Genomic DNA, 25,216 nt, shown 5'->3' with positions numbered 1-25,216 from the left:
AAGAGGGGACACTGCTGCTAAAACGAAAAAAATGTAACTTTTAACAAAATGTATAGAGGTATAGGACCCGTTATCCAGAATGCTCGGGACCAATGGTATTCTGGATAAGGGGTCTTTCCGTAATTTGGATCTTCATACCTTAAGTCTACTAAGAAATCAAAAAATTAATTAAACCCAATAGGATTATTTTACATCCAGTAAGGATTAATTATATCTTAGTTGGGATCAAGTATAGTACTGTTTTATTATTACAGAGAAAAGGGAATCATTTAACCATTAAATAAACCCAATAGGGCTGTTCTGCCCCCAATAAGGGTAATTATATCTTAGTTGGGATCAAGTACAGGTACTGTTTTATTATTACAGAGAAAAGGGAATCATTTAACCATTAAATAAACCCAATAGGGCTGTTCTGCCCCCAATAAGGGGTAATTATATCTTAGTTGGGATCAAGTACAGGTACTGTTTTATTATTACAGAAAAAAGGGAATCATTTAACCCAGGGGTCAGGAACCTTTTGGCCGAGAGAGCCATAACACCACATATTTTAAAATTAATTCCGTGAGAGCCAAACAATATGTTTGGCCGCGGATGCTTCGGGGCAAGGTAGGGTGGGTGCCAAGGATGCCGGATGTGGATGCGATGTGGAGGAGAGCGCAGGACACGCCCCCCATTATTTTTTTTTATTAAAGATTTGGCAGCGAGCCAGATGCAGACATCAAAAGAGCCACATTTGGCTCCCGAGCCATAGGTTCCCTACCCCTGCTGTAGTCCTATAACTGTCACTGACCTACATGTCCCAGAATCCCCTATCAAACCTGCAGCCTGTAGTCCTATAACTGTCACTGACCTACATGTCCCAGAATCCCCTATCAGACCTGCAGCCTGCAGGTTTGATAGGGATTCTGGGACATGTAGGTCAGTGACAGTTATAGGACTACAGCAGGGTAGGGAACCTATGGCTCGGGAGCCAAATGTGGCTCTTTTGATGTCTGCATCTGGCTCGCTGCCAAATCTTTAATAAAAAAAAATAATGGGGGGCGTGTCCCAGCATCCCCTATCAGACCTGCAGCCTGTGGACCAAAAACTGTCACTGACCTACATGTCCCAGCATCCCCTATCAGACCTGCAGCCTGTAGTCCTATAACTGTCATTGGCCTACATGTCCCAGCATCCCCTATCAGACCTGCAGCCTATTGTCCTATAATTGTCATTGGCCTACATGTCCCAGCATCCCCTATCAGACCTGAAGCCTGTAGTCCTGTAACAGAGCAAAATATTCATGGGAACCATATGTTCTCTAGATGCTACGTATGTTTCTTTTTCTATGGATTTAACATTTCTTATTTTTCATTTCTAAATATATTTGGATAACAGATTATGCTTTTAAAAGCCAAAATAAACATTTTCTCTCAATAGAGATACAGGCATGGGACCCTTATCCGGAAACCTGTTATCCAGAAAGTTCCAAATTACGGAAAGGCCATCTCCCACGGACTCTATTTTAAGAAAATAATTCATATTTTGTTTTTAAAATATTTCCCTTTTCTCTGTAATAATAAATCAGTACCTGTACTTGATCCCAACTAAGATATAATTACCCCTTATTGGGGCAGAACAGCCCTATTGGGTTTATTTAATGGTTAAATGATTCCCTTTTCTCTGTAATAATAAAACAGTACCTGTACTTGATCCCAACTAAGATATAATTACCCCTTATTGGGGGTAAAACAATCCCACTGGGTTTACTTAATGTTCAAAGGATTATTTAGCAGAGTCAAGGTATTGAGATCTAAATTACGGAAAGATCCCTTATCTGGAAAACCCCAGGCCCCGAGCATTCTGGATAACAGGTCCCATACCTGTAGCATTTCATGGTGAATCCTTTCTTCACATGTATGAGCTCCCCAGACATATTATGTGCATGTATATACACTGTTTATTACAGTGGAGCAGCTGAAGATATCAGACAAACAGTAGCCCATCTGGCCATGCAGGGGAAGGCCGTACCTCACACACCTGTTTATGGGCAGTTTTACTGGATGGACCGTATTATTGTATAAATACATGTACGAGGCAGTAGGTTCTCTGGACACTCACCTTTTCAACTTTGTCATCATTTTTAGCTTTTACCTGTAGTGAAATTGAACAGAAAATTGGTTAAGGATGCCCTTCTTCAACTCAAGGTTTTTTATACAAGGCCAACTTAAACATGCTTTTAATAAAATGTTATTTTTCCCCAGGGTTCCACCAAATCAAATCAAAGTTTTAGGATTCAGCTGAACTAGAGAACTTTTTGCAGGATTCGGACGCAGCTGAATCCTTAGGGCTGATTTACTAATCCACAAATTCGAATCCGAATGGGAAAAATTCGGATTGGAAACGAACATTTTTCGATTTTTTGTCACCGTTACGACTGTTTCGCAAATTGTCGCGACTTTTTCATAGCGGTATGACTTGTGCGAATTGTCGCAACTTTTTTGTGTCCGTTACGATTTGCTCGTACATGGTCGCAACTTTTTCGGATTGAGCGCTCGTAAACGGCGGGCAAAACTTTCAGACTTATCATGATTTTGGAAGCCTCCCATAGGGCTCAATGGCACTCTGCAGCTCCAACCTGGCCCAAGGAAAGTCTCCCATAGGGCTCAATGGCACTCTGCAGCTCCAACCCGGCCCACCGTCTCTCCCATAGGGCTCAATGGCACTCTGCAGCTCCAACCCGGCCCAAGGCTCAACTCTGCAGCTCCAAGGAAAGTCTCCCATAGGGCTCAATGGCACTCTGCAGCTCCAACCCGGCCCAAGGAAAGTCTCCCATAGGGCTCAATGGCACTCTGCAGCTCCAATCCCATAGGCTCAATGGCACTCTGCAGCTCCAACCCGCCCAAGGAAAGTCTCCCATAGGGCTCAATGGCACTCTGCAGCTCCAACCTGGCCCAAGGAAAGTCTCCCATAGGGCTCAATGGCACTCTGCAGCTCCAACCTGGCCCAAGGAAAGTCTCCCATAGGGCTCAATGGCACTCTGCAGCTCCAACCGGCCCAAGGAAAGTCTCCATAGGGCTCAATGGCACTCTGCAGCTCCAACCCGGCCCAAGGAAAGTCCCCATAGGCTCAATGGCAGCTCCAACCTAAAGTCTCCCATAGGGCTCAATGGCACTCTGCAGCTCCAACCCGGCCCAAGGAAAGTCTCCCATAGGGCTCAATGGCACTCTGCAGCTCCAACCTGGCCCAAGGAAAGTCTCCCATAGGGCTCAATGGCACTCTGCAGGGCCACTCTGCAGCTCCAACAAGGAAGGCTCCATCTCCCATAGGGCTCAATGCACTCTGCAGCTCCAACCCGGCCAAGGAAAGTCTCCCATAGGCTCAATGGCACTCTGCAGCTCCAACCCGGCCCAAGGAAAGTCTCCCATAGGGCTCAATGGCACTCTGCAGCTCCAACCCGGCCAAGGAAAGTCTCCCATAGGGCTCAATGGCACTCTGCAGCTCCAACCTGGCCCAAGGAAAGTCTCCCATAGGGCTCAATGGCACTCTGCAGCTCCAACCTGGCCCAAGGAAGTCTCCCATAGGGCTCAATGGCACTCTGCAGCTCCAACCCGGCCAAGGAAAGTCTCCCATAGGCTCAATGGCACTCTGCAGCTCCAAATAGGGCCAATGGGCAGCTCCAACCTGGCCAAGGAAAGTCTCCCATAGGGCTCAATGGCACTCTGCAGCTCCAACCCGGCCCAAGGAAAGTCTCCCATAGGGCTCAATGGCACTCTGCAGCTCCAACCTGGCCCAAGGAAAGTCTCCCATAGGGCTCAATGGCACTCTGCAGCCCGGCCCAAGGAAAGTCTCCCATAGGGCTCAATGGCACTCTGCAGCTCCAACCGGCCCCAAGGAAAGTCTCCCATAGGCTCAATGGCACTCTGCAGCTCCAACCCGGCCCAAGGAAAGTCTCCCATAGGGCTCAATGGCACTCTGCAGCTCCAACCTGGCCCAAGGAAAGTCACAATACTGAAGCTTGAATGAATCCGAAACTTTCGTACTCGGTGCGATAGCTATGAAAAAGTCGTGACAATTCGCGCAAGTCGTAACACTCCGAAAAAGTCGCAACATTTTGCAAAACAGTCGTAACGACAATTTATGAAAAAATCGCAAAGAGGAAGGGTACAGATCAAACAATGTGCCATTGGCCCTAAAGGAGAACTAAACCTTAACTAAGAAATAGGGCAGAAATGCTGCACATTCTGTTTGGGGCTTCTGTTCCACCCACAGCCCTTTAGCAGGGAAGGTCTGTGCCCCCAAAGATGCCCCAGTAGCCCCCCATCTTCTTTCTGCTAATTCACTGTACATGCTCCGGGCTGCTGGCACTTACCTGAGCTTAGGGGCCCACTCACCATACAGAGTAAATATATAATATAAATGGCACCATGTAAGGCTGATAAATATTTCACTTAGCTTCACATTACATGGCAGCTCAAACCAGTGCAGTCTGCATCAGAACTGAATAATCAGCCCTGTAGCTTCATCTTATATTACAGGCCAACCTCATTTTCTCCTTGATAATTTGCAACGACCCCTGAGCTCAGCTTCTCAATAACTGTCCAGAGCCCACTGAGCATGTGCAGTGCCAGTGACACTCCTTACAAAATCCAAGATGGGGAGCTCCTGTGACAACTATAAAGGCCCGGATCATTACTACTATAGATATGCTGAAAGTGAAGTTCAAAAATATATAAAATATAGCATCTTTAGCCACATTCATTTTTAGGGTTTAGTTCTTTTATAAGGGAAAAATAATTAGACAGGGCCTAAATAAAACAAAAATGGAAAAAAAAATTACCAGAAATCTAATTTATTAAAGTCTTGTTTTCTGGGATCACTCTCCATAGATAGCATTTTAAATGTGTTGTTAATGAAAGGTCAAAGAGAAAGGCAGATAAATAAGAAATGAAGACCAGCTTCAAAACTGCTTAGAATACAGTGATCTATAACATACTGAAGCTGAACTGTAAAGGGTAACTTTAATAATAAGAGACAACTGGAAATAAAACTGCAGCTATTGCTTTTAAAATGTATAATATATTTATATCTACATGGAACCAATACACTTGATTAAAAAAAGGCATAAGCAATAAACATGGAGTCCATTTAATGTTCAAGTTTATTATATTAAGGACACAATAATCCCAAAACTAATGTTTTAAACACATCAATAGCTTTTTATATTTACCACAATAGACAATTTGAATGGTATCTGACAAAGACATTGTACTCACAGTAGTTGGTGTGCTCCTGAAAATGTCAAAAATGGCAGAAAACAATGCATTTCTTTGGTACACAACCCTTTAGTACAGTTCCTTGCTACATTAGTTGCCCTGATTAAGTTACACGCAGACCATTTTCTTACATAGATTAATAGATCTTCCTATAAGTAGAATTTATGCAGCCATTTTTATAAGGTTTGATATAGTTGTAATATGTACCAGTGTCCCTGTGTGTGTGTGTGTGTATATATATATATATATATATATATACATACACACACACACACACACTAACATTTTTACTGCCGCTGTTCTCCCCGAGGGGAGTAAATGTTACTGGATTGTATTGTTCTTTTACCATCAGGTCTCTAATCACTCAAATCATTCATCTATTGCACACAAACCACGTACACGTACCAATTTGCAATTGGTCTTCATGTTTTATTTTTATGCTTTTTTGTTATTTAGCTCTTTGTTATGCTGCTTTCCAGCAGTAGTATTTTAACAGCTATCTAATTGCTATTATTTACCCTAGCAATCAGACAGTGGTTTATTACAGGATTATGAATAGGAGAGGTCTGCATAGAAAGATAAATGATAAAAAGCAATAGTTTTTGATTTGAAAGATGGAAAGAGGCAGATGAGAAAGGCAAATAATTGAAAAACTATAAAAAATAAATATTGGAACCAACTGCAAAGTTTGCTGGGCATTTTATAACATACTAAAGTTAATTCAAGGGTAAGAACCCACAGAGCAAGTTGCTTACTCTCCTGCAGGCAACATTGCGCGACTTTGGAAATTGAAGCATTCGAAGGGCTTTCCATCAGCGACTTCTATTGCTGCCAATGGAAACCCTTTCTGAGAGGTTACTCACCCGCAATAGCAGAGATCTATCAGCGCCCAAGAAATTCTCTCCGTGGGTTCTTACTTTTAATTTGGACTTGTAGAGTCGGCACCATCAATTTACAGTCCCAGTGATTAGACCAGGGTTTTAAATGGATCATTTTCATTCCAAAACGGCAGTTATAATTAGATTGGTTACTAAATACACTTAGCTTTGGTGGTTTGATGGAGCAGCAGAAAAGCAGATCACCAAAAGCAGTACCAATATTGGATAACGTGTTTATGTGATTTGAGAAATGCTCCAATATATCCGGCTTTGACTTTTTCAGACTGTTTTTAGATTTATCAAATGGAATATGGAGGTTCATTAAGAGAGATGGGTTCTTGTAAAATTGAGTTTTATCTGGATACTGCACAGAGATCAGACAGCTTATTAAATGGTTTGGGATCTTAGGGATGTACCCAACTTAACACTTCAAAAGAGGCAAAAATTGGGAAGGAATTTCATGGAGTTTGCACTTATATCGCCAAATATCTACCAGGTAGGTAAGAAAAAGTCAAAGAGAGGACACCGGGTCAAAAACAAGTCTAACAACTAAAATTGTGTCCCCAGAAAATCCCAATCAGACCTCAAACTGGAGGATTCAGTAGCATCCATGATATATACACGAGGGGTGTGCTTCCATTACAAAATAGACCTCCCTAAAGAAGTGACATATAGGTGTTTATATGAAAGATCCAATCAGGAATGTAAAAATTGGAAGAAATGAGTTTGCCATTCCAAAAACAGGACCACCTAATGATTGCAGCTCACTGGTTTAGGAATTTCAAAATGAACATAAACACATGAAATGCCAGAACCATATCAATACAGGCTACCAGTTACTGAAACATACAGAGGATTGTACTTAGCACTGCCAATGGAGTAGGCTGCATTCTGATAAGGCCAAGGAGGCCCCATTAAAGGCAGATGCACTGACGCCTTATCTCCCTCAAATCTCAATTCCCAATGCAAATTGAAAGCTGCAATCTAGATCCAAAAACAAATGGTTTCTCCGTGTGTTATTGAAGTCTGGGCTTGATGGTCAACTTCATGAGTTGATCCTTATGCTTTTGGGCAGCTTCAAAAGCAGGTAATAATTTTTGAGAAGCCAAGCCTTGGCTGGTCCACTGACCTCTAGGGAAAGCCTGCTGTTATCTTCTGAAAGACTGGCAAGAGCAGCTGGCAAGTTTCATGAACCAATGGGGGTTAATGTTACATTCCAGGATGACAAAGTTGAAACCCACCCTTATATGCTCATCTGTTATTAGCAAAATATGCTTTTAAAGAGAGCTGGATAATCAACATGTATTTCTCTTTACATAAGTATTTGTGGCATATTTATAATAAGCAACGCAGGCAACTGGCCAAGAGGCAAACATGTTTGAGGGTTTGTTCATAATGAAATTTCTAAATGCCTTGGAAGTCCAAAGACAGTAGACTCACTACCCAAATTTAAAAGAAGATCCAACCCAAAACCAACAAAAAAAAAAATTTTTAGTAACTTTCCATATGCATTAAAAAGTTTGATTATTTTAATTATATATATATATATACTTGTAACTGTCTTCCCTTGATATTCCCCCACTGCCTGTCCTGACTACATGTACCACTGAAACAACACAGCAGCACTCAGCTCCCCTCCGCTGGAGATTCCCACAATGCCTTGCATGCTGGTGTTTAACAGAACGTGAATGAGAGTTCTGAGTACCACAGCCTACAAGGCTCTACCCAGGAGTCGCCACATGAACATGATGATAGTCTGATAAATCACTTAAAAGAATAAAATGGAAATGTTTTTTCACTATTTTGTATGCATTTACTTTGAGGGCTGAGACCTTCTACATGATGTGGATGAGCCCACTCCTTTTAGTACATTGAGAAAAAAAAATAATTTGGAAAAACAATAGAAATGTACCATTAAATATCTCATTTGTATTCTACCTCCTTCTGCCGATTCAGCCCTGAAGGCAGGATTTTGCTCAGGCGCCCGATATATTTTTTGCCTGAAATATTTTAACTCACCTGATCGGTGAGTCGACCGATATCAGCAGGCCTTTTGCGATATCGGTCGGCTCTCCAAGTTTCCATACACGCACCGAATATCATACGAAATTATTGGTGCGTGTATGGCCAGCTTAAGACAAAGAAACCAAGCAATATCCAAATAGATTATAGATTGACAAAAAACAACGTAACTAGGTAACAAGGCATCAGAAAGAGACTGTCATGATGAGAACCATCACCAGTAAGTATTTTTCTCTGTTCATCTTTCCTCACAAGATGTTCACCAATGGGACCCAAGAACATAATCCTTTACAGAGCAAGAATACCAATGCAAACAGGTTTCAGCTGACAAAACCAGATCTGAATCGCTTACATTTGAGCTTTTCTTGATTAAACGTGTGACTTCAAAGTGGAAATGAGACTATATACAGAAGTTGCCACAAATCACTATGGAATGGCTGAAAGTAAATAGTGTAAGATTGAAGGTGGATGTACACTGGAAGATATCAAGATAGTGCCCTGATACTGTATGAAGGGCCACACTCACACACATACAGTACAGCCGCCTATCGCACTTCTCATTTAGATGGATGGCCCGAATGACCAAAAAAACACGAAGCAAAGACTTGTCGAGGCTCCTCTTTACTTCACTGTCCGATGATTTTAAATCTACCTGATTGAGGGACCAACCGCTATCTATGGTATTTAGATATTGGTCAGATGTCTGGGCTAGCATACACCTACTGGAAAAAGACCCAAACAAATCAGTGCACGTATGACCAGCTTTACTCTACAATCATGGCTATATGTATGGAACCCTCAGTCGGCAGTTTTGAAAACAGACAGTCTGCCTGAACAGCAAATCTTGCCTATCAGTGCCAGCAGTAGTTGGAAGATAAAGAAAACCAGAAGGTACAAAAATGAAAGTGTACATGGCTATACAGCCCATGGGCCAATTGGTCAAATAACCCAAATAAGTGCTGTTAAAGGTTATTTGTTGGTGGTGATTTTTGCACACCTACAATTAAATCTATTTTATAAAAAATGTATATTCTTAACTCAGTGTCTGTTTTGTTATCCTCTTTATTGCATTACACTGCCTCCATAAAATGTACTTTGCAACCTTAGGGTGGCATCTGCAGGTATGTATGCATAGTCGCCACACACATTACTACACTCAGCATCTTGCACAGCAATGTGTAATTGCCTTTATGTGTGTAATTGCTTGTCTTTATTAGAACAAATACCTTAAAGGGGAAGTATACTCGCTTAAAATGAAATGAAATCAATGAATAGGGCTTGTGCTGAATAGAGTTTTTGCCTGTTTTTAAAAAAGAAAAAAATGCTAGACAGAGAAATTGACGATAGTCCATGTTACCTGTGCACTGGTAATCTATCAAGCTCGCAAGGGCCAAACATTTAGTATCTTCAATAACCCTGTTCAGCGTAAGAAATAAAAAAAACATTCTTCACGATTAAAACAGACAAAAAATATGTTCAGTACAGGTACCATTCACTGAACATGATCATGTTAATCAAGGACAGTACAGCTCTGTGACATAACCAACTGTATAAGTTGGATGAACCAAGAGATATTTCTGTTTATGCTGAAATGTACCCCCTGCCCCCTCCTACCTGTTGTAGCAAATGCATTGTGTATCTCATCTAGGTGTGTATTGTGTGTAGCCAGCCGGCTCTGTCTGGCCCTTCTAATGTAATTACCCCTATTGTGAGGGCACCACAGAGCCAGACCCCATAGTGACACAATACACATAGTTACCCCTTGTGAGAGCAGTGCTCTGTCTAGTAAATGCAAAAGACTGAACTGGGCATGCTCCCTAGGTGGCTTCCCATAGGCCCAGTGGGAATTAGCTATGATTGGCCCCTCTGGAAGCTGCCTTGGGTTGGCAGAAGGAGTCAAATCCTGTTTTGGTTTTACGACAGGGCTGCTCCCTTTCTGGCTACAAAGGTGGCTGCAAGAGTTCCAAGGAGCCTTTTGTCTGGGGTGTAACCTTAGCTATGGCAGGACCCCCTCCCCTGTGTTCCCTGGAATCTACCTTAGCTGCGGCAAAGAAGATTCCCCCCAACTTGTGTGTATTTCCCTATTCCCTAAGGAACAAGAGTGCAGGCTGGCTACCACCTACTGGCTTATGGGAACCTGCTGATGGCTACTTGCCATTTCTCCAATAAACGCCTCATCCTGTGATACCAACTGTTTGCTCTTTGGGTCCTGCCCTATGTCTGGGAACTCACGGCCCTGAGGTTGTGACAAGCTCCTTTACCAATTTAAGGACCAGAATGCAAGCAGCAGAAAAAGAAACAGATTACTTGATGGCACCCAGCACATACAGGGTTAAGTCAATAATTCTACTAGTGGCAGATTAAGCATTGACTTAAGATGGCCATACACAGACCAATATCAGATGGCATCTAGCCCCTCAAGTTAAAGCTGGCCATACACAGAATGATATGCTCATTTTGGTGAAGTCACTTATTTTTAGCCAGATGTCGGTCGGGTTGGCCCGCCAGTGTCCATACACGGGCAAATAAAAGCTGTTGAATTGGACCGAAGGAGCCGAATCGGTAGTTAAAATGGCCACACAATGGCAGATTTAAGTTGCTGATTCAAGTCCTTTGGAACGATTCACCGGCTTATCTGCCTTAAACAGGCCTCCGTGATTGATATCTGGCCGAAAGACGGGCAGGTATGATTTTCTCATTGGGTCAGGGATCGCTTTTGGCTCCCTGTTTCATATGGCCTTTCTAGCTTTGTTACTCATACAGAGGCAAGCGATATGTGACAAAACATATAACAGAAAAATGCATTCTTACAAGGATTAATATGAAAAATTCAGCTGAATAAATGCCCCTCAAGACAGACCACATATGGGCCTGCTTTTAACTTACACAACGGATCAGCTGATGTAACCTTTAATGGCTGTGAAAGAAAGATCCCAGCACAAATCTCTCTCCTGCAAAATCTGTTGTTCATGAGCAGAGCATTCTGGTCCAGTAAAACTGTATGTGTGTGAAGAAAAGCTTCCCTGTATTTTTACGCCTCACTGTATTAAACTTTGAAATGGATAAAGAGCCCATTATCTTTGGTTTTAAACTGGAAAATTGTAGGAATCCTAGAGGACAGAACACTTGTGTCTTCAGAAGCAGTTATTCCAGAGTCCATAGGCCATATAGTCACAGATATCATTACTCAAGTAACCCTTCCTCAAGTGGAGTCCAGATATCTTCAGTAATATCCTTCTTGACGGACACTAAAATCATAAAGTCAAGTTTCTATTGATAAAAACAGCCTTTAATATGTGTTGCACTGTGGGATAAACCCTTATTCTGCAACAGGTTTCCTGATCATAACGCCAGTATTATTGCGGTTAAAAAAAAAAATTTAATCCTGGACTGACGAGACCACAAGAAAAGTGATGAAATGTTTTCTGTGAAAATAAAAACAGAGAAGTTAGATCCAAATAACATTCTCTGATATCCATCCCGTCCAGTTTTGCCCACTGAGTGCCACTCTGTTAAACTGATGTTGGCAAAAGGAGAAATAGGGCAATAGAATGAAGAACCAATAACAATCTCTAGAACCGATACTTAATGCAAAGGAACAGAGGCAGCAAGAATAAAAAGATATTACTAGTGCCACAAGGTTCTAACATCGCTTGTTCAAACTTTTGTTGAGCACTTTAGTACATACCCTTCTTAATGTTCTTAAAGCAGAGCTGCTTGCTGGCCAAATGATTTGGGCATTTCAAAATATTGTAGATAGAAAGGCTCAGCATAAATCTTAAGGGACCTCAAAAAAGTCACATTTCCAAATGAACTGAAATGAATTAAATAAATCCTGTGATACACATCAGATCCAGTTAGACCATATCTTCTTGAATGCTGCAAATCCTAGAAAGAGCAAGTCTTGGGATCCACTGAAGGGATTGTTTCTTTGCCAGCTACTTGGTAGGAGTAAAGTAGCATGTTTTCATCAATCATCTTAGATTTCCTTTTCTTCTGGTGAAAATAACACCTTCATATTCCACTATTCTTGACAGGATAGTTCACAAAGCATCCACTGTCCAGATCTCCTTGCTACCTTACAGCTTCTTGTGGCGTACAGTTCTTTTCATCTGCTCTTCCAGATATAATGTAAACATCATAAACCACTGAAACCAACAAGGAGGTGGCATCCAGGTTAGGTAATAATACAAGGTGACCCTGTCTGTTACAATGGCAAGTTAAACACCAGATTTTGATTATTCCTATATTTGTGGTTAAGCTCATTTAAAAAGTAGAAAATGAAATTAAAAAAGCAGGCTCATTTAAGATGATGAAACATTTTGATAGAATGATACAAAAAAGGTTAAGATGACCACTAAAGCCAGTGGAAAAACACTTTGGTTAGGAAAGTTAAATCATATAAATGAATAAACAAATATTCACTTATTTAGCAATGATGGAGGTTAAGAGCAAAGTGAGCAGAAAGGAGTCATGACACAGAAATGGTGAAGTATGAGGTGTGCATTTGCCAACTCAGGGGTTGCATAAAGGCAGTGCAAATCCAAGAATTCACTAAGGTTGGTCTGATACATATGTGCACCCCGCAGTGACCCTTAAAATTAGTGTACTGCTCACTGACTGAGGCCATACCGTCAAGGGGTAACCCCGATATATAGATGGTGCTTTCTGACCGACAGCAATTTGCTATAAAGGCTTTCCCTCAGTATTAGGAAGATGCTTCCTAATAATGACTAATTACTGACATGGCAGGATTATAGCGATAATAAGCAGTTAGGGCAAGGCAGCTGTGATTCTATTAGCACTTATGGCAATTATGTTTACATTCCCCTTTCCAAGGGAGGCATCCTGCCTAGACTTAGGTTTAGCTGAAAATATCCAATAACTCCATACAAAGGACAGTAATCAGTTAGGGTCATAGTTTTCCTTTTTATTTCCAATATCAGCATGTATTTCTTTGAAGAAGCAAAATGGTAATTAAAGCTTTTTATTGCAGAATAAACTTCTATTGTAAATATACGACTAACCTTCTATAATTAGGAAGATTCTACAGCAGTGTTTCTTAAATGTTTTCTCAAGTAAGCTGTGGTATGTGCTTTACAACACAAACATTGGTTTAGAACCAGTATACGAGAGGTCGCTTAGTACTTTGCATTGTAGAGAGAAAAAAAAATCACATTAAAAGGGAAGCAGATATCCACCATAAACTACAACTGAAGAATAAAATCTAAACTCTATGCACAGTAGTTTAAAGGCAAACTCCACCCAAACAGAATTTAGTCTTTTGAAAAGAGAATGTAACTTCAAGCACCTTTGCAATAAGCATAATTTAAAAATTATGAAAAGACTGAAATTTTTTTATGTAATAATCTAGTTTTGGAACAGTTAGCTAAGCCCCGCCCCCTGTTGATCTGGCTGACTACTTTGAGACTCAAATAAAATGTTACAGTAGCTGGTTGTCCTCTGCGCGCATCCCCCCCAATCCCTGCACACACAATGTTAATAAGGAAGGAACATTGCAATGCATTGTGGGTTACATAGTCCCTGCATGCTGTCTGTAAGCTGTGGACAAGTTGTTACAATTTGTAACATCAGTGTTTTAGTCCCTCCTCCCCTGCCAGGATTGCAAATGATGCAGAAAGAGAACGATTTTGCGCCTGGATTTCAGCATATAAAAATGTTAGGTATTCATACTTTTTGAAGTAACAGGTTACAGTGATAAGTATATTAGGGGTTTCTGTGTTGCGCTCTAACAAATGTTGGTTCGTAAGCCGGAGCTCCCCTTTAAAGGACAATAAAAGCCAAAATCCCTGGGGTACTGATCACTAAGTTGGGAAAAAGTAAGAGTTTAAATGGCTCATGCAGAATATAATGCGGCCATTACAACTCTTCTGCCCAGTGTTCCCCTGAGCTAAAATAATGGTTTGTACAGGAGTACAGATATTCCTGTACTGCGCATGTGCTAAGGAGAGCACATTCATTGGTCTAAAACAGTTGCATATGATCTGCAAGGAGGAGGAGCCGTGACCCAGAGTACTAAGTTAGTAATTAAAATCACTAACTAGTTGGCAATATCAACCTACAATCAAAGTACTCAAAATAATTATAAATTAAATAAAAAGTTTTACCCTCTCCTTTAGTTTAAATCTAATGAACAATTTTCTTATAAATGATCTCATTCCTTCCTCTATCTCTGGTTTTTTTAAGATTATAGGCGAGTTTATTGCGATAAATCTCCTCTATCAGGTAATCTCCTGCAAATTCTATCCCACCGGCAATAAAGTGAATCGCCAGTGGGAAAATATATGCATCGCTTAGTTTTACAAAGTTGCCAATAGTTTCCTCACAAGGCAACTTCGGAATAAAGCGCAGCGTAGGTTTTCCCACCATCAATTGAATTAATTGACAGCGGGAAAGTATTTGCAGGAGATTAGTCGCTCGCGGTAGAGGATCTCATGTGTCAGCAGCCTAAATCATACGTTTATTATATTCTACTACTTTTAGTTTCATTATTCACAGCAGTCTGCAAAAAACAAAAAAAAAATTAAATGTTTGTTTTGCCTATTAAGCAATTTAGAAATGTTTACTTGTGCAACGAGTTGTATAATAGACTTTAAAATACAAGCTAGAGGACTGAACAGACTCTTGTGAGTGAATTTTGTACTAATTTTCTTAATGTTATTAACCTAAAATCCACAAAGCTAAAAGTCTGACAAAGACAACATGGCCTTTGCAAAACTGGAGCAAAGTAGTGCAAGCACATAATATATGTAATATTTCCTCACACTCATCTTACTTGCCAGTAGGCATTAAGGAGAAATAAAAATGGTCAGTAAAACTAGTTTTACTGTTGTCTTAAGTGTGCAGTACATGACAGGGGATAAAGGAGGCTGCTGCAGTGCAAAGAGTTCAACACTTACCTTTCCTTTTGCACTATGACTTTGTCCACATCTTGTAATGTACATTGCTTTAGGCAAGTGAATAAGTCCAGTGTAAGAATGAGCAGTGAAAAGAAGTCCACAAGTGGCCATGTAAGCAGAGACAATACAAAGATGGACAGGGGGCTACAGGTTTATTTGGGAACATGATTTTAAAGTGTCACTGTTTTTCCATCCCAAGTGTAAAAACAACTGGCAATGTGTGTGTAAAAACCTTTTAGGTCTACTTTAGTCTGCCTTGCAGCATTGGGGTCCAGCTTTTAAATCCAACTAGAGGACAATCTGCAAAAAGTTTGCAAGTTCCCCAACATTCATACATACAGAAACTTGTGTGTGTGTGTATGATAGAGGTTGATGTGCCTAATGTACAATCTTAGTGTAATAGTGAAAATGGGGGCAACTCAGACCCTTCAGACCAAGTTGGCAAACAATGCAACCCCTCAAAAAATAAAAGAGGTGGATGGGAGGAATGCAGTTGCATATAAAATGTTATTTTCAGGAAGATTTTTAAATGTACAGTTATATATTTGTAATGGTACCATAGGCTCTAACATGCATGCAAATGTTTTACTAGCATCCCTGTCTGTCAAAAAGCCATTGCTTCTGTGTAAACATAACATCTATAATACAATGGATAATCTGCCTTAGTGTTACAGCACTGAATATTTATTTCCTTCCTCTCTCCTTGAATTGCTGCAGGTCTCTGAGCTCTTTCGAGTACAGATGTAAGCTTCCCCCTTTCCTTACCCCCAACTTGCACGTGTGAATAAGGTGCAGAGTGCAGCTACTCGCCATCCAGAAGTGCTCTGCGCATGGGCACTAAGGGTAATGGCTCTTGTACTTCAGTTGAGGGACATCCCAAATGACCCCTAAGAAGCTTGTAATGGTATCATATAAAAAATAAAAGTATCCCACATAAAAAAATATGAATATAAAAGAAGTCCCCTTGGAGTTTCATGTCCTGTACAAAAGCATGCAGCCAGTGACCTGGTCACAGAACTCCTTGGGTAAGTGCTTTTACCAATGACACAAGGTTGCCAAGTGAGCGGATCTTCTCCTGATATGCCTACCAATGGGCAATATCGGGCTAATTTGGACGTTTGGCCCTAGGGGCGAAAATGACCGAATAGAAATGGCAGGTATAGGTGCCGTCGGTTCGGGGACCACATCAACGAGCCAATGCGGTCCCCAATCTAACGGAAAAACCAAACCTTGCCAATCGAGATCTAGCTGATCTCAGGGCAGATGTCGGTCAGGCAGGCCTGTCATTCGAGCCAAACATGGGCAGATAAGCTGCTGAATCGGCAGCTAAAAATGGCCACCTTAAGACTCTAATTCACAAGGCTCAGCTTTATGAGGCAAGGACAAAAACTTGGCCAACACTGCTCTAAATTATAGGTTACACTTCAGACCGAGGTTTTTATTTTGTATGGAAGTTAAGTTTGTCAGTTAAAAGATTAACAAAAGCAATTGAGAATATGTAAGCCTTATACGTCTCAATTTAGCAGCGTTAAAGTAAAGAGACATTCCACCAACACAGTTTTTAATGCAAATCTTTGAGAAATTTTAGCAGTCTTAAGCAGTAATAAAAATGATACTATAAAATCATCAGCATCCCACTAATATAAAAATGAATATATCTTACCAATGTTCTTAAGTTTTATAGGTGAAAAAGAAAGAAAACACAAGCATATTTCAGATGTAACCTACTAGATAAAGTAAATTGTGAGTTTTAAAACACAATAAATACTGCGCACTGCTGTGCTCATTACTATGTAAAATAATAAGGGTAAGCACAAGCATTAGCCCCAGATTTTAATGGTATTTGTGTAAAGAAAGTACAGTTCCCATAAATGATGTATGTATAGCCTACAATCACAGTTTCTTTTAATATTGTATAAAAATATAAAATAGATGTAGCATCCCAAAGAAAATACTATTCACATGGGTGGAGTGGGAAGGTAGAGTATGAGAACCAAAGGGTCCCAATAATGTTGTTCAAATAATGGAAAATATAAAGTGTGCCTAAAAGTTATGAACAAAACCATTTACGCTACACAGGATTAACCAGACATCATAAGCAGCAGAATAACAGAATAACATAGGATGAACACCAAATTCCCAGATTTTCTGCCTCTGTGGTTTTATTATGAGTCGTATAGTTAACTGCATTAATCAAGTATACAAACATGTTTTCAATATTGTGCATACAACATTTGCAGTGTAATTCTATGCACCGTAAGCCACACATTTGTCCTGTTCCAAGAATGGTTGCTGTAAATAATAAATTATGCCGATAAACATTTCTTTCCTATAATTGTTCTTTTGTAAGTGCATGTTCTATATGTTAAGACCTTAAAAATATTAAAGTATGTTAAAACAAAACCCACACAGAAACATTTGAACATCATGCCATTTTATTGTTAAGGCTAATAGACTTAGGATACCATTCAAATTAGTCAGTTGGGGTAAATATAGAGGAAATGAATTACCGGTACTAAATAAACAACACAGGAGGCAATAAATTGACGCGACAAATAAATAAAAGTCTAAAGCACTCCATACCATTAAAATGTTTTAATGTTGTTGCAAAAACACTATGCAACAATCATCGCTGCGGTTAAAACACCTTAAAAGTCAGCGCTTGCAATTTCAGCCCCAGATTACAAGGTAAGGAACATTAACTAATATAGTGTCCTACCAGTTATTTCTCAACTCAGACCTAGAACATGTTTGTGAATAAAAAAATCAATTAGTAAGAAAAAAAAATGAAAATATTAACCTCTGCTTCAACGTAAAGTTTCCAGAATCTGCCAGAGCTCGGGAACTGGGCAACAAGTCGCTCATATGTCTTCCGTGCTTTGTCTATAGGCTGATTCTAAAATTGAAATAAACAGCATTTACAATATTATGACTGTGTGGGAACATTTTAGAATCTCCTGAATACAGCCACCTTTGGTACTCAAGAGAATACATAATGTAACCCTATGTCACTAAACCTGTGCCTCGCGAATGAGAATGCTCCATGCATCAAGGTCATACGGATTGTCTTCCAATTTCTTTTCCGCTTTCTTCACCTTTTTCCGGAACATATTCAGCAGCCTTGTGGGGAGAAAACAGATAACAGGATTATGAACAGAATTACAGGTAATTTGGCTATCCGTGTACCAAGCAGTTTTTTATGCATTTTGCCTGTACCGATTCAGCAATAACATTCAACACATTCCGTAAAATTTACTATATAAAAACTACTATATAGTTTAAGTCGCTCTGGATGTGTAATTGTAATATGGCATTCACACATCCAGCACCTTTATGAAAGAGAACCTTCAGTGAACTGAAAGCATACAGTAAGCAGCTTTGCTCAAACATACCCAATACCTTTTATTTAATGTCAGGGCTGCCCAAGAGAAGGACTGCAGGCTGGATATTGCCCCCCACCATGAATTTTTAAGGGACCCAGTTTTACCCAGGAGTGCACAGAGCAATAATCAACTAATTATAAAACCTCAGAAAGCAAGTGTAGCCAACCAGCAGGCACCAGTCTGACATTTATTTAGGAATAACAATACAACATTGAGAAGCGCTGGGAAAGGCTCTTCTATAAACCCAAACACAACACCCTAAACATGTCTGTAATGCCTGAGTAGTATGTAATCATTACGGCATTATGAGTATTTCTGGTCAGCCAGCTATAAAGTTTTAGGTAGGCAATAACAATAGGATGGTATAGAAGTAATAGACTCAAAGATAATGTAACAACAAAGAAAAAAAAAAAAAACTATATGAAGGCACAATCCTTAAGTGGTGACTGTCACCTGAACACATGGTCTCTCTGAAGTTGAAGGTCATTGCCTCAAGAGCTTGCAGGTTATATCCTTGACTATAGATGCAAATTATTTTAGTGCTGGAGGGATTGGGGAGGCACATATTTCTCTCCCCCAATAAGCCCAATTTTTTCCTGCCCCTCTTTTTTCCCTGGGGAGAACACTGCATTACACTGTATTGCTGGCTTGTCTGGTATAAGATACAGTCTACTGAAATGTCCCTCTTGCTGGTCTAGGAAACGTCACTGCACTGTATTTCTGCTCTTACTGCATTTACACTGTGCATATTACACCATACTTACTATAAGTCCTTTGCACAACATTACTGGGCTGATGGAGGGAAGAAATACAAAGAGCCAAGTAGAGTAATGCTGCCGGCTCTGTACATGGTATTACACAAAGCTCCCCTGTATTTCTGGCCTGTCTGGTATCATATAAATAAAAATGTGGGGCTTGGAATAAGTGCAGGTAAAAAGAATAAAAGGTGGTGTCTGGATTATTTTTTAAATTCTGTAAAATGACATCATTAGATTTTTTACTTTTCATATTTGGAACTTATATGGGTGCACAGCTTACAAATCTCTGCAGCGAGTTGACAGATTAGGGGAGGTCCCAAAATGCATCATTCTAATTGAGCTCTATATAAACCCAATGACAGCCATGCTACAGACATCCTTAAAGGGATACTGCCATGATTTTTATGGGGTACTTTTTATTTCTAAATTACACTGTTTTATAGCAAATAATTCACTCTGCCATTTAACATTTTATTCTTAAACCAACAAATGTATTTGTAGCTGTAATATTGGTGTGTAGCCGCCATCTCAGTGCATTGTGCCTGAGTCTGAGCTTTCAGAAGGAGCCAGCGCTACACATTAGAACTGCTTTCAGCTAACCTATTGTTTCTCCTACTCCCATGTAACTGGAGGAGTCCCAAGCCGGACTTGGATTTCTTATTATTGAGTGCTAAAAACTACCCTTGACTAACATTTCGTTAGCCATTTAAAGGGGACCCCTCACCCAGATATAAAAAGCTGTACAATAAAAGTACTTTTCAAATTAAACATGAAAGCCAAATTATGATTTTTTATTAACACATCCATACAAATTATAACTTCATTAAAAAATGCCAGATGTCAATCATACATTGTATGCCCCGCCTCTTAGGTACTGTAGATGTCAGGTGACAAAAAACAATTTAATTTCAGCTAGTGGGTCAGTCTTTAGAACATATACAGTATAGTACCTGTGTATAGTACCTGTGGGATGAAAACTGCAGCAAAAGTTCAAAGTTGGTTCTTGGGTAAAGTTTACAGCCTGCAGATTCTTCTTTTTTAGTCTTCAATTCTGCACTGCCTCCAGTTTGCAAAATCTCCCGATCCCTGTCTGCATCTGCGCCTTGATTAGTCAAAAGATCAGAGCACAGCTAATTTCTGCAGAACCCGGAGAAGATTGCAGGGCAGTGCAGAAACGGAGCCAGGTTTTTTTTTTTTAAGGTGCCAATGAAGGTTTGGGGAGGCTTAAGGTGGCCACACACGTGGCGGTCTGACGATGTTTCGTGCGACCATCGGTCGCATGAAACATCGTCAGATCCGCCACACACCGTCAGGGCTGAAACACCATCCCAAGGTACTACTCTTCTGCTGAGTGGGCCACCGCCATCTTGTTCCTGGCTGTCAGGTGTCCTCTTTCCAGGGCACAATCACGGGCAATACAGAACATATGCCATGTGTGAACTCAAGCAGGAGACAACTGGGAGCCAGGGAGAAGATGGTGGTTGTCCCCTTCATGGCAGGTGTCCGACTCCCTGGAATAAGATACATGCCCAGGTGGCTGAGCAGTATAGTGAGAACCAGTGAGCCCAAACTGGCCATGTAGGGACGGTACTTACTGCTCTTACACCAAGCGATGGAACCAAATGGGCCACAGCCCTATCCACTGATTAGATATTATATAGGGTGCATTGCCAGTGTGTGTGGCCATTGTCAATGACCAATGTGTAGCACACTATTATGTGTAGGAGATAGCTCCCAGCACTATTTCTACACACAAGCACCCATCCCAGTAGAACGTTTCTATGCCCAGAAAGAGATATTGCCGTGTCGAGAACCTGAAACACCACAACATCAGCACCCCCACCCACATACCATTTATTTCTAATGACTGACAGATGTCTTTGTAAAGGACATGTATGACTACAATAATAATGTTAGAAGCTCCCTGTTAGCCCACTCTACAATCTAGGTTGGTGATTTTCTGAAATCTGCCCACCTTTGAGGTCCAAAATATGGTCAGGTCCCCATTAAATGGAAGACATTGCTGTATGGGTCATTCCCTCATAATTCCCAGACTATCTAGAACAGCAAGTGAGTGTTCATTTCAGTTCTTACCCTAAGTGACCGTCAAACTGGGCTTCCAGGAGTATCTACAGTAGATGAGCAACTAGATATTCTACCCACATCTCACCTTCAGACAGGTCTTCTCCAGCCAGGGCCATATATTTTATATAGGCACCCAAGGTGCATATACAGAAAAAAATGCAATATTTAAAAATCCCTGTGCCTGCCACACTTTTGGATAAATACGGAACCATTCATCTCATTTATTCATTCATGGTGGGTTTATGGAGGTGGAGGGTAAGTAGCCCTCTCCTATGTGCCCTGCATATGTGCCGAATGCGTAGGTGAGGGGGCGGGAGGGACCAGGACTGCACCTAGGACCCAGTTGGCACCCCCAGCATTGCCCCCAGTCACTACTCAGCGCCACAGCTCCAACTAACATTCTCCATAGTTTGCATCAGGATGGCTAAGTATTATTTGTTGACCACTAGAGGTGCTGTTTCATGGGAAAACTTCAGCTACAGATCTTGCATTCAATGCAGACGCCCTGCAACTTGCGTGTTTTACAAGTGCCCCTAAACTGTCAAGTAATCACTTTGTTCTGTGTCAGTGTGTAAAACCCAAAGTGTTGAAACAGCGGTACAGAACCAACCTGTAGCCAATCAGAGCATTGGAATAGTGAGGATACAAATGGTAACAGAGTCAAATACAATACAAAGCGCCACTGTGTTGAAACCAATGGAAAATGTCCCATAAACAAAAAGGAGAATAATTCCCCTCTTAACTCTCTGAATAATTTGAGTCAATATATTCTACACTGACATTAACTCTTTCCACTTATCACCTTTATCAATGAAAGCAAGATCTGATAGGATGGGCCGAGCCAGTTCTGCCAGTGGCACCAATCATTGCCTATGGGAAACGGACTAATCCATTCAAACAGTTGTGCTCAGACCTGCCTGGCTCTAATAGCCAATGTGGCTAACCAGTGGAATTGTAAGTGGCCAAAGATGACTACTGCCAATTAAGAAAAAAAAACCCCACACCCCCCCAGGAAATTCCTTTCTGCCCTACCCCAAAACCAACCTTGTCTCTCCATTCTGGGCAGAGGCCGATATGGGAATTACAGGCAGCAGCAGGACAAACAGAGCCATTAGTGCCGGCTCTTATCATTGTATCTGTGAGTCTCTTAAATAAATCAGGTGCCAGAATATACAATACACAAGCAAAGCAAAGGGGGGGGGCACAAGCCCCTATATGTGTATTTATATTGCCATTCTTTAGGTTTAGGAGCAAATAGGAATAAAACAACCAATTCTGATAAGTTTATTCTCTCACTGAATAATGCCTGCTATATATAAAGAATAGATCCCATCAATAAAGCCCTATAGGCCCCTCCTGGGGGGGTTCTGCTCTGCAATGGGTTTTAGCATGGAAGGTCCCACAGCACAGACACTGCGCACAGGAGACGCTACACATATAGTGAATAGGCCCCATATATACAGCCTAGGGACAGGCATTCTCATCATATAAGGGACTATTCTATTGGGCCAATACTCACACTGGCACCCTGCACATAGCCACTCATGCCCTGCACTGGCACATACTGTATATATTCAACACACAATGTCAAATTTAACTCTGTACGTGCAGTTTGACTTTTAACCCCATCAGTGCTGTGCAGTGGTTACACATGCTTGCAAATAAATGCCTACTAAGAAGGTACAACACAGTGGTGCCAGGGCTGGCATACAATAAGGGCACAGTGCAGGCACAACCCCCAAGCTTGCACCATTCAATTCAGATCTGCCCAATCTGTGTCTAATTCCCAGCTGCTGTTGTACTACAATTCCCAGCATCCCCCATCAGCCTATGGTGGGAGTTGTGGTTTAACATCAGGAGGTAGCACACCATTGGGGATAAGGAGACAAAAGCATTTGGTGGGAGAAACAGAAGCCCCTGGATGGGGGTAGAGGGGCAGCAGCCAGGCTAAGGGGGGTAACTGGGATATGCCTGTATCGGTGTATGGGGCAGATAGGGGAATGCTGCAATATGACAAGACTACACAGGTACATTAGGGCCCCCATTAGTGCCAGTCTTACCTTCCATGGCCCGTACGGGCATCTGCAGAGCTGCCATCACAGCCACAAAGAGGAGCAGCGATGCCCACCTTGCCCATGGCATTGCAGCTGTCGGGCACCCCTGCCAGCCTCTGCCTATGCACCCAATGCACCGCCCCTCATCTCCCACAGTCCCCGCCGGAGCCATCAGTGGGGGGATCGCACATCTACCCCAGGGGATCCAACCCCTCTGGGTCACAGCTCCGGAACGTTGCGACTCATTGGCAGTCAGGTTGCCGGCCCCCCGGGAGATCCTCCGCTGCAGCGTTAGGGGCACATACTGCCGGCTTGGCACTGGCTCAGGTGGGGACAGGTCGGCCCAGGTAGGGTTGGCTTGGCCGGCTGGAGGTGGGATCGATCGCTCACCGTTTGCCTGTGCTTTGGGGATGAAACTGTCATTGCAGCCTAGAGACGGCTTTTCATTGAGAAAGGGATCACGTCGCAGGCAGGAAAAATGTGAGGACACCGAACATCTGGGGAAGGGAGACACCTAGTGGCGGAATAGTGCAAGTGCATAGCCGGGCGCAATAGGGTAGCGGAATGCAAATATTAGAACAGATGTGAATCTATAGGAGCGTAAAGGGTCATGGGAGTCTATAGGAGCGTAAAGGGTCATGGGAGTCTATAAGAGCGTAAAGGGTCATGGGAGTCTATAGGAGCGTAAAGGGTCATGGGAGTCTATAGGAGCGTAAAGGGTCATGGGGTAAGGAGTCCTTCTCTCTAAGAGGCGCTTTTATAAGGTTGCGCCCGTGCGTATGACGTCACACGTCAGCGACGAGGCGCAACCTTATAGAAGCGCCTGTTGCCTGTAAGAGAGAAGGAGCCGCCGCCGATGGTCTGTTGGGGGTATGTACTATGGGGGAAATTGGGGCACTTTCCATGGGGGGGCCAGGTCTTTGTGGGGTATTGTGTATGGGGGCACTTCCTATTGGGGGCACTGTGTATGGGGCAATTGGGGCTCTGTGTACGAGGGCACTTTCTATTGGGGGGCAAGGTCTTTGGGGGGTATTGTCTATGGGGACACTGTGTATGGGGCAATTGGGGCACTGTGTATGGGGGCACTTCCTATTGGGGGCACTTTGTATGGGGCAATTGGGGGCACTGTTATGGGGCACTGTGTATGGGGGCACTTTCTATTGGGGGAACTGTGTATGGGCAATTGGGGCACTGTGTATGGGGGCACTTTCTGTGGGGGGGGCAAGGTCTTTGGGGGGTACTGTCTATGGGGGAACTGTGTATGGGGAAATTGGGGCACTGTGTATGGGGGCACTTCCTATTGGGGGCACTGTCTAAGGGCAATTGGGGGCACTGTGTGGAGGGGGCTGTCTATGGGGACACTGTGTATGGGGCAATTGGAGGCACTGTCTATGGGGAAATTGGGGCACTTTCTATGGGCAATTGGAGGCAATGTGTGTGGGGGGCACTGTGTATGGGGCAATTGGGGGCACTGTGTATGGGGGTACTGTCTACGGGGCAGTTGTATGGGGGGACCGTGGCCAGAATAGCGTTAGGGGGGCCTGGCCAGCATAGTGTTAGGGGCACTGTGGTAGGGTGACCCTAATACTTTTTATGTCTGTGTGTCCTGTACTGATGGGAGGGGCCCTGTGATTTCTGATGGCGGCCCTGCCACCATGGGCAGTCACGGACGCACAGCTGAATCCACTTTTGACAATTATGACATGCGCACCGCATTTCAAATTCAATAAGTAAGGGGTAGGCAGTCTATAGGAGCGCAGAGGTTCATGGGAGTCTATAGGAGTGCAGAGGTTCATGGGAGACTATAGGAGCGCAGAGGTTCATGGGAGACTATAGGGAGCGCAGAGGTTCATGGGAGTCT

The 25,216-nt window shown here is 42.1% G+C and overlaps 1 protein-coding gene across 1 annotated transcript; it reads right to left on the bottom strand.

Annotated features, from left to right (window-relative positions):
• Nucleotides 1-2,022: 2,022 nt before the first annotated feature.
• Nucleotides 2,023-23,769, bottom strand: LOC116410379 (cleavage stimulation factor subunit 3-like). The gene is made up of 4 exons (XM_031900733.1): nucleotides 23,362-23,769; nucleotides 18,093-18,195; nucleotides 17,876-17,971; nucleotides 2,023-2,133 (listed from the first exon to the last, which is right to left on the bottom strand). Exons 1-4 carry the CDS (start codon nucleotides 23,436-23,438, stop codon nucleotides 2,053-2,055), a joined length of 357 nt encoding a protein of 118 aa, XP_031756593.1. The 5' UTR covers nucleotides 23,439-23,769; the 3' UTR covers nucleotides 2,023-2,052.
• Nucleotides 23,770-25,216: the final 1,447 nt, after the last annotated feature.

The sequence above is a fragment of the Xenopus tropicalis genome, chromosome 4 (genome assembly GCF_000004195.4).
Source record: "Xenopus tropicalis strain Nigerian chromosome 4, UCB_Xtro_10.0, whole genome shotgun sequence".
NCBI classification, from domain to species: Eukaryota; Metazoa; Chordata; class Amphibia; order Anura; family Pipidae; genus Xenopus; species Xenopus tropicalis.
Note: the sequence above shows the minus strand (reverse complement) of the source record. Positions and strands in the feature narration are given on the sequence as shown.

What these genes read in the sequence shown, in the direction of transcription:
- LOC116410379 (XM_031900733.1), bottom strand. Translation starts at nt 23,438, where the DNA reads ATGGGCAAGGTGGGCATCGCTGCTCCTCTTTGTGGCTGTGATGGCAGC. An exon ending in TTCTCATTCGCGAGGCACAG is followed by an intron (nt 17,972 to 18,092) that starts GTTTAGTGACAT and finishes TTTCAATTTTAG; the next exon opens with AATCAGCCTATAGACAAAGC. An exon ending in AACTTTACGTTGAAGCAGAG is followed by an intron (nt 2,134 to 17,875) that starts GTTAATATTTTC and finishes ATTTCACTACAG; the next exon opens with GTAAAAGCTAAAAATGATGA.